At 40.3% G+C, this 10,648-nt stretch overlaps 1 protein-coding gene across 1 annotated transcript; it reads right to left on the bottom strand.

Annotated features, from left to right (window-relative positions):
• Positions 1-3,177: 3,177 nt before the first annotated feature.
• On the bottom strand, positions 3,178-3,567 carry LOC131224340 (uncharacterized). The gene has a single exon (XM_058219858.1). It carries the CDS (start codon positions 3,565-3,567, stop codon positions 3,178-3,180), a length of 390 nt encoding a protein of 129 aa, XP_058075841.1.
• Positions 3,568-10,648: the final 7,081 nt, after the last annotated feature.

The raw sequence follows: 10,648 nt of genomic DNA, 5'->3' as shown, positions 1-10,648 counted from the left end.
AACATTTTTTCTCTGTTGATAAAATTGAAGCAAGGGTTCGAATTTGTTTAGGAGGTGGAACATCAACTAGCTTTTAACAAGATCAATGAATATATAATGAAGTCGCTCGTGTTGATGCCGTCGATCAAAGATAAACTGCTCAAGCTATATGTTGAGCTTCAATAGAGTTGATTGAAGCTCTTCTAGCACAAGATGACGACAATAGAAAGGAGCGCGCGATCTACTACCAGAGCAGAACTTTGATCGACGCTGAAAGACTTTTTTTTGCCATGTAAAAATTGTGCTTGTCATTGTATTTTGCAACCACCAAGTTGAGGCATTACCTGTTAGCTGAGAGAATAAATGTAATAATAATGACCGATTTGATGAAATATATGCTGAATAGACCGATTTTGAACTGCCAAATTGGTAAATGGGTGTTGGATTTATCTGAATTCGATCTCAATTACATCATGTAAAAAGAAGTAAAGGGTCGTGTCATATCTGACTTTCTAATCGATCACCCTTCAGATCTATAGGAATAAATTCCCTGAGCATGCTTGATCTATATTACGTACAACGCACAACACACACCATGGAAGTTGATATTTGATGGAACAAGGACACGGGATACATTTGGGTTGGGGTGATCTTGGTTGCTCTCAATCTAGAAATCTAGAAATCTAGAAAAAGAAAGAGAGAAAATTAGAAGGAAGTTACCAAATTAGAAGTTTCTATATTAAGATCCTACAAAACAGAAAAGCAAGTTAGTTTCTGAAAACAAATTAGGAAAATTCCTAACCTAGAAATAAAAAGATAAGTTAGTTTCTAAAAATAATTTAGAAAAACCCTACCTAAAAATAGAAAGTAAATAAATCTTAATCTCAACCTAATTCAAACACTAGTAAATTCAGAAAAGCACAGCTGTTAGTCCCCAGCAACAGCGCCAAAAACTTGTTCACAACCTTAAGTGTAGGGTCGCGATGTAGTAATAATCTCGGTAAGACCGAGGTCGAATCCACAGAGACTAAACTCGTGTGTATTCTAAAAGTAACTAGAATCAGAAATAGAAAAAGATCTAAACCTAAATTTGGAATATAAAGAAGTAATTATGAGTAATTTAATAAAAGCGTGTAAATTCAAAGGTGGGAACTAAGGTGCCTAGGATCCACTTGCAGCTATCAAGATGTTTCCTTATTTGATTCAAGGAACACAATTGGAATTGGAGTCCTATCCTATTCAATTGGAATACGTATCAATAAAATCAATTTGAACTTTCATTGACCTAATTCTCAATGGATGAGAGTTGTGAGGATTGGAAGTGATTCTATCACCAAACCATACCCTAGAGAAAATAGCAAACAACAGGATATACCAATCCACAACCAAACATATGAGAATTATGAAGGTTAGAAGAGATTCCATCACCCAACCAGGCCCAAGGGACGATGGTGAACAATAGGATTTACTAACTTCACAATCTCAATTCAGAAAAAGAAGATACTCAAAGCTATTGCAGATCTATTGTAATTTGAGTCACAACAAACCATTAAAAACTAAAAGTATTCTTTAAATATCAAATTAGAATCAAAGAAGTTTAATAAAAACAAGAACCAAACAAGAAAAACATTTCAATCACAGTACACGCGTCACCCCTTAACCCTAGCTAAGGGATTTAGCCAATCATAGACATGATTGGATTCAAAACCCTAGAAGAAAGCATTAAAAACTAAGAAGAAGAGAAGAAGAAACTTTTAGATGACGGCTTCACCCCTTTGTTCTGCTCCTCCAAACCCTAGATATCTTCAAAAGACTTAAGAAACCCATATTTATAGGCTAGTTTCCATAAAATTGCAAGATCGTATCAAATTTATACAGTCCGCGTAACTCTGCGTAATGCCTTCGATGTCATCGAAGGGGTTTGAATCTGAAAGTCGCACCTTTTCTCCTTTCACACTGTGTAAGTCTTTATGTCATCGAACCTTTCTTCGATGTTATCAAGCGAAGCTTCGAGTCATCAAACAAGTCTTCGAGCAATCGAAAAAGCATCCAAAACAGTCCAATGAGTTGCTTCAGAATTCTTCAGAAAATTCGATGTCATCAAGCAACTCCTCGGTGTCATCGAGAGAGTCTTCGAGTAATCGAGAATGACACCCAATATGTCTAGCGACCAACTTGATTTTCATGTAAAAATTCGATGCCATCGAGCTGTGTTCGATGTCATTGAACTATGGCCTCGATGTCATCGAACAGTGGTCGATGACACAGATGAATGAAGTGTATTACAACACTTTGTTATTTCAACTTCCTTCCTTCTCCACTTTTTCTTGGATCTTGGGGTCTTGAGATCTTCAATCTTGGTCTCCAAAGATCCATTCTATGCCTTGGCAATTCTTGAGCATTAAATCTAAGCTTTTAGCATTCTTTTCAATCCAAGATATTAAACTCTCCTTGCAACACAAACATATATAAAATGTACCATTAAGCATTATCATGTTCACAAAACCAACATATAAATGGGGGAAAATATAAAATATTTAAGTCTCAACATGTAGCCTGAAGGCGCTTCCTTATTAAGTCAATTTTCTCAGAAGTGATTTGAACGATTTCAAGTCCTAGTGTGCTCTTTTCTCTTACTTCTGCCCAACAGTGTGGAGTGTGGCAAGGGCGTCCATACAAAGCCTCAAATGGGGCCATGTCGATGCTTGCCTGGAAGCTATTGTTGGAAGCAAACTCGACAAGATGAAGGTAGTTGTCCCAGCTACCTTTGAAGTCCCAAATGCAGGTTCTCATCATGTCCTCGAGAACTTGATTTACTCGTTCTGTTTGCCCGTTCATCTGGGGGTGGAAGGCAGTGCTATGATTCAAGGATGTCCCTAACGTACTTTGCAATTTGTTCCAGAGATTTGAGGTGAAGCGAGAGTCTCTATCTGATATGATTGTGGTTGGAATTCCATGGAGCCATACTATGTGCTTTATATAAATTTCTGTTAATTCGTTCATCGTCACGATGATCTTCATGGGGATGAAATGGGCAGATTTAGTCAGTCAGTCCACCATTACCCATATTGAATCATGATTTCTCCTTATCCTGGGTAGTCCAACTATGAAGTTCATGGATATAGAGTCCCATTGCCACTAGGGTATTTCGAGGGGTTGTAGTAATCCTGCCGGTCCTTGGTGTTCAACCTTAACCTGTTAGCAGGTGAGGCATTTGGCCACGTACGCAGCTATTTCCCGTTTCATGTTGTTCCACCAGTAGTGGCGTTTCACATCCTGATATATCTTGGTTCTCCCGGGGTGGATGGTTAGTTTGGATCGGTGAGCTTCATTTAGTACCGCTTGTTTTATGTCTAGTTTGTTTGGTATGCATATCCTATTGCGACATCTGATTCCGCCGTCCGAACCCACGTCCCATCGAGGGTCGTTGTTCTCTTGGGCTTTCAAATAACATTTCTGTAGTTCCTCGTCCTGTTCTTGTGTTTCAATGATCTGACGTAGTAGCGATGGTTCCATGGATAGGTTCCCAAGGAGTGTGTTCTCCTCACCCATGCTCAGCTGGATATTGAAGTCCTTTATGAAGTCCATCATTTCCCATTCTTCCAGTGTGATTGCGGCTATTGAGGTGTGTGATTTCTTAAGACTGAGTGCATTGCCACTACGTTCGCTTTCCCTAGGTGGTATTGTATTTCAAATTTGTAATCCTTGAGGGTTTCCATCCACTAGCGTTGTCACATGTTTAGGTCTTTCTAATCGAATAAGTATTTGAGGCTCTTGTGATCCGTGTTAAGCTTGAATTGTTCACCATAAAGGTATGTCTCCACATTTTGAGAGCAAATACTACTATTGCCAATTCTAAATCATGCGTTGGATAATTTTTTTCATGGACCTTTAAATGTCGAGATGCGTACGCAATTACTTTATTATTATGCATGAGTACACACCCTAATCCTTCGTGAGAGGTGTTTGTGTATACTGTAAATTTTACTCCTTCGGGTAGTGTGAGTACGAACGATGAGGTTAACCTACTTTTAAGTTCCCGAAAGGCTTCTTCGGTCTTTTCGTTCCATTGAAAGTGTGCATTCTTCTTTGTTAGACTAGTAAGCGGCCAAGCTATCTTAGAAAATTCTTTGATAAAGCGTCGACAGTATCCTGCTAGTCCGAGAAAACTTCTGACTTCGGTAACGATATTGGGCCTGGCCCATTGCAGTATGGCTTCTACTTTAGCTTGATCGATGACTATTCCTCGGCGGTTTACTACATGTCCTAGAAATTTCACTACTTCCTTCCAAAATTCGCATTTCGAGAGTTTGGCGAATAGTTGGTTCTTCTTCAGTATGTCTAGGACCATTCGTAGGTGCACTTCATGTTCTTGCTTACTTTATGAATAAATGAGGATATCATCGATGAAAACTATAACGAATTGGTCTAGGTACGGTTTAAATATGTAGTTCATAAGATCCATAAAAATGGTTGGCACATTTGTGAGGCCAAAGGGCATTACCAGGAATTCATAATGTTCGTACCTTGTCCTGAACGCGGTCTTGTGTATATCCTCATCTTTGATTCTTACTTGATGATATCCCAATCTCATATCAATCTTTAAAAAGAATTGGGTTCCTTTCAGTTGGTCAAATAAGTCATCGATGCAAGGAAGAGGATATTTGTTCTTTATCGTTGCTTGGTTCAGGGAGCGGTAGTCAATGCACAGCCATAAAGATTCGTCCTTTTTCTTGATGAACAACACTGTTACACCCCAAGGAGACACGCTTGGTCAGATAAATCCTTAAATTAGTAACTCTTCTATTTGTTTCTTGAGTTCAGCCAACTCAACTGGCGCCATTCGGAAAGTGAGCAGCGCTATCGGGGAGGTTCCTGGCATTAGGTCAATACCGAAGTCCACCTCTCTTCTGAGGGGGCAATCCTGGTATCTCTTGAAACACCTCGGGGAATTCTTTGACTAACGAAATTTAATCCACAGAGGTCTCTTCTAAACCCATTATTCGTGCCATGGGTTCCTTTTTCCTCCTCCCCTGTATTGTCATGGGAGCGTGCCTGGGTAAGGTGAAAGTGATTCTTTTGGACTTAATTTCTATAACCATCCTGGTTTGACCAAGCCAATCCATTCCGAGGATGATGTCAAATCCCCTCACGTTCATTTGTACTAGATTGGCTGAAAGCTTAACGGCTACTATAGTGATGGGGCAGTTTTCAAAGTATTTGGTTACTTCTATAATCTTGCCTAGGGGTGAAGCCACGGTGACCGGTCTTTTCATGCATTTTGATTCTAGTCCCAGACGTTCTACTATGGAGGTGGAGATGAAAGATAAAGTGGCCCCACAATCAAATAAGAGTATAAATAGTACATTTCTGATAAAAGTCCCACCTTCTATTAGACTGGGGTCAAGGTTTGAGTCTTCTGGCGACATCATGGTGTACAGGCGCTCTTATGTTTTCTAGGATGCAATTGGGACGGTTTGTGGTACCCAGGGCAGAATGGGGTGGCCTTCATCTCTCATCCTCTTGAAGCAGCTATTCACGTTGTGGCCTGGCTTCTTGCAGTAGTTGCAGTTTGGGAGGTTGTCCCCTTGTTTCCTTTGATCTGGCCCGGGGTTCTGTTGTAGGATGGTTCTAGGCCTTTTGTTCGGTATTTGTAGCGAACTAAAGCTTGTTTTGAGCCTTTTCCCTGCCTCGAGATATTATATTCGAGCTCGCACTCTCCGATCATCATCGTTTTCGGCACGGGTGGCCTTATCTACTATGATGGTGTATGTTGGTAAGTCTAGGCAGCGTATCTTCGAGTGGATTGAAGGTCTTAGGCCATCCTTAAACCGTTTAATTCTGAAGTCTTCGTCCTCAGTCAATTTTGGCGCGTATCGTGATAGTTTGGTGAACTTGGCCTCAAACTGTGCTATGGTCATTTCGCCTTGGGTGAGTTTCAGGAATTCGGACATCTTTTCATCCTTGTATGACTTTGAAAAGTATTTTTCAAAAAACTTCTCTTGAAATTCCTCCCAGGTCCAGGCGTGATTCTCAGACATGGTTCTCTCTGTTGCCTCCCACCAGTTAATGGCCTTTCCTTCGAATTTAAACGTGGCTAAGGAGACCTTGAGGTATTCTAGGCATGCCATGGTCTTTAATGTCCTGTTAATTTGCTTTACCCAATGTTTGGCTGCCGCCGGATCGGGGGTGGCGAAGAACTCGAGGGGTCGTAGTTTTAAAAATTTTTCCAGCATGAAGGATTCATCATGGTGTTCTACTCTAGGTGGTGCCAATGGGGTGGTGCGAATAGGCGTTACCAATGGTGTTGTGTCTCTTGGAAGGGTATTGTGATCCTGTTGCTGTAGGTTTTCTATGGTTTGTTGGGTCTTTTGCATGAATGCATCTATCCATCCTAGAATGGAATAGAACGGTGTCCAGGCTTGGGTATCAAGGGGTGCCGGTCCTGAGGGTGGCTCTGCGAGTGCGGTCTCTTGGTGGGTTGTTGACAGGGATGGCATCGATTATCTCATAAATTCTTCCTGAGGTACGCCATTCTCGGTCGTGCATTTTGGTGGTACAGAGTTCGCTCTAGTAACCCTCCCATTGGGAGCCATATCTCCTGCAGACAAGAGTTGTCAAATTAGAGCTTGCTTATTGACCTGCCTCTGAGAGAGGCTTGGCCCCGACCATGATCGACAGTTCAGCCTGGTCTGTATGACCTCGGCTAATCTGACCTGAAGGTTGGCCTTGGCCATCTATTGAGATCTCTTTAGAAGCCGACTACAGGGAGATCTCTTTTGAATTTGAATGTGAAAAGGATTAGCCCCCCTCCAAGATCTTTGTCGACGTCCTCACCGAGGATAGCGCCTTGGGCTCCGACGGGATCCCCTCCATACACTATTAGCATCAAGAGACTATAAATAAATATATGCCACTAACTTGCGTAAAGTTTCACTGTAACCAGTTGGCATGCCCTGGCTTTGGCATCCGAGGATCCTACGGTAGCCCGGATCTGCATTGTTGCTTCTTTTGCAGGTCCATTAGGAATTAAAGGAGTACAACGGAATTTCAGCGTCATCAGTCATAGAAACAACATTGTAGACGTTAGAAAAGTTTGTACGTAGGACATCATTATCACCGCTTATTCCTGTGCTGTGGTCGTCTTCCTCCAAAAACAATTATCCAAAAAAGTATATAGAAAAATGAATGGACGGCGTTGAAAAATCCATATATCACGAGCCTTTCAGGAGTTTCAGCTTATTCCGAGCCAGGGAGAGGGGAGTTGGTATCTAACCCGCGTTGAATTCTTTGTTCTTATTCAGTAATAAAGCGGCATGGATCTTACCGACACGTGCCCGTAACGCGTTTGTCGTTATCTGATTAGCGTGAAATGACACGTCACTGTTCTCATCCCTTCAGTGACGTGGTACACGCATTGAGGCGATAATAAACCATATCGGTTCATTGCTTCTTTATCAGGAGCTATTCCACACCTCTCGACGAACGGCGTCTCCATGACGCAAGTTCAAGTATATACACATGGCATTTGCAAATTTTAATCACGACCGTAGAAAAATGGGGATCCATACTTATCGTTGATACCCACAAAAAATTGGGTTCTTTCCTTTTCTCCAATTATCAGCCATTTAGTTTCTTCCCCCGCTTACATTTTTTTTCCCACTTTGTCCATTTTTTAAAGATCCAACCAGTGTGATTTTTGTAATATGGTAAAGTTACTGATTTCCTTGTCGAATGAACAGTCCGATCAAGTCTCTGTTTTCCACGCGCGCAGCAATGGCCGGAACACACCATGCTCCCCCAGACCAAGGAAGTGGCCACTCACTAAACAACTTTTACGAAAAAAAAGAAGAGAAAATGACCACTGTAGACAAAACCTTTTACCCAGCTGTTTTTATGAAGGGATACAAACTTAAGTTACCAACTTAGACTAGCACGTGCGGACAGCGTCTTTGAGGACGAAAATACCCCTCCCTTCCTTTCGAAGACGAGCGCTGACGCTCCTCCAACCGAGAGTTGTACGAACGGCTCAAAAGAGATCAAAGTTACATGGCCCCACAGCTATGTATTTAGTATATCCACAACGTTCATCCATATTTCGATATCATTTCGGAGCATCATCCAAAAAAAAATAAAAAAAATTATAACCAAAGATCAACTGGACCACACCACAAAGAGCAGCGGGAAAACTGATTTTCACCGTTAAAAAATTTGTAGGGCCCACCGTAACATTTATTTTCCATCCAATCTATTCATAAGGTCACAAAGGCCTGGATGAAGAGGAAAAAAAAATTTCATAATGATCCAAAACTTCTGTAACGCCTAAAAGGGTTTCAATGGTAGACGTTCAATTACTCACTGCCTTTTACATTGTGGTCCACTTGATAGTTAGATCTATCTTATTTGCCGTTTCAAGCTTGATATGAGCTCACCAAATAGATGGATGGTTTGGATATAACACAGACCTCATGATGGGACCCACAAAAGGCGGTGGGGATAACAACAGCAAAAAAAAAAAAATCAAGGAACCCTAGTTTTCAATAGCTACGGATCATAACCGTAGCTATATCCGTAGCCCTTGCTTTTTAGATAACCGTAGCTCGACAATCAATCACAGGAGCCGCGATTCCACTGCAAGTTGCTGTCCCAGTCGGCGATCAGTCGCAGATTCAGCGATTCCACCCCCCGATCTATGGCTACGGATTATAACCATAGCTATAACCGTATACCTATCCTTTTTTATTTTTATTTTTTTAATTTTTTTACATGGAGAATTTTATTCTACATACATTTTTCTCTAACACATATTTATATAAATATGCATATATAAGCATATAAAAAAATTGTATCTCTTTTTTTCATTTCTTTCTTTATTCATATAACAAGAATATGTCGGATTTCCTTCTCTCAAATAAATTGCTTGATACAACATACGACTTGTAATGGAAACTTCCCGCCCAACTTGTGACCAACCCGACATTGGTTGGGCTTGAAGGATGTATCGAGTTTGGTTTGGGGTTGGGTCATACAAACACCAACCCGATGAAACTTGGGTGAAGTCTCAGGTTGCTCGACCCAACACAAACCCGATTAGGATATAAGTTCCTTATAAATTAGTTGATAATTGCAGTGGAATCATTTGTCATGAAGTGAAAGGAAATTTCAATGCCTCGCTGAAGCTAACAAGATATCGTCGGAATTTCCTCTCCCAAATGAAATTGCTATGGTACAATGACCGACTTGTAAGTGGAGTAGTTGTCATATTTTAGCTTGTTTGTTTAGAAAAATGATGGAGATGATCGTGAAGTGAAGCGAATTGACCGTGAAATGAAATGGAAACATCGGAATTGTGAAGTGAAGGCAATTGACCGTGAAAGTGCATGGAAAATGACCGTGAAATGAACGGAATTGTCCGGAATTGACCGTGAAAATGTATGGTAATGACCATGAAGTGAAGCGAATTGACCATGAAATGTACGTGAAAATGATCGTGAAGTGAAGGGAATTAACCGAGAAATGCATGGGAAATGATGGTGAAGTGAAGGCAATTGCCGTGAATATTCTCTGGAACTTGACGTGAATCAATCATAGATATGGTCGTTAATGACCGTAATGTATTATGCATGGTAATGACCATTAAGTGAAGCGAATTGACTCGTGAAATGCGTGGAATTATCCGTGAAGTGAAGGGAATTACCATGAATTATTGTCGATTGAACTATGGCCAACTAGATTCCAATATTCTCTAACTTGGGATAATCATGATATTCTTCAATATGTAATGTATTATATGGTAATTCATTAATGATCGAGATTCTACTAGATATTTTAATGGATCCTATAAAGTATCCTGAATTATTTGGTCGATTGGAACTATCGACACTAGACCAACCAACCTAGTTATTTCTAAGATTCCATCGAGTCGATGGTGGAAAATCCATTTGAGCAGGGCAAACATGAATTTCAGCGGGGCAAACATGAAATTGAGTTGGACAAACTGGAAATTGAGCAGGCCAAACTGGAAATTGAGGTGGGCCAAACTGGAAATTGAGCGGGACAAACTGAAAATTGACTGGGACAAACTGGAAATTGAGTCGGCCAAACCGAAAATTGAGTGGGACAAACTGGAAATTGAGCAGGCCAAACCAATACAATGACATTATATTAGTGAATCATTAAGCAACGAAAGCTTGCCATAAGACAAAACTCGATTAAATAATAGAGGACCGAGTACTCACGTTCCATAATAGATGACGATGATACAGAGCTTAAGGAAATAAAGAGTAAGCAATGCATTAAATTTTTTAAATAAACAAGAAGAGCTTATATGGATTACAAATTTAGAGATACAAATGATTTCATGTGGTGTTTGTTAAATTCATCGACGCTATCTATCATGGAATATCCATATAGTCTTCTATTTTAACAAGGGACAATTCTATCATGGCCTAGTACACTTTCAAAAAATATATATACCAACCTAACATTTCTACATGAGGATTTGGGTTTAAAATATGTTAAACTTACATCAATTTTCAAAGCTAGTCTCAAAAAGAAGAGTCTAGGGTTGAAATTTCACCTAAATTTTCGCTATTAATTATTTCTGATTGTTGGAACATACGAGAGATGTTGTTTCTGATCAACGAGATGTATTTGGGGATTCAAAATA

The sequence above is a fragment of the Magnolia sinica genome, chromosome 13 (assembly GCF_029962835.1).
Source record: "Magnolia sinica isolate HGM2019 chromosome 13, MsV1, whole genome shotgun sequence".
Lineage (NCBI taxonomy): Eukaryota > Viridiplantae > Streptophyta > Magnoliopsida > Magnoliales > Magnoliaceae > Magnolia > Magnolia sinica.
This window is presented reverse-complemented; position numbering and strand designations above follow the sequence as displayed.

Coding starts and splice junctions, on each gene's coding strand:
- LOC131224340 (XM_058219858.1), bottom strand. CDS start 3,567: ATGGACTTCATAAAGGACTTCAATATCCAGCTGAGCATGGGTGAGGAG.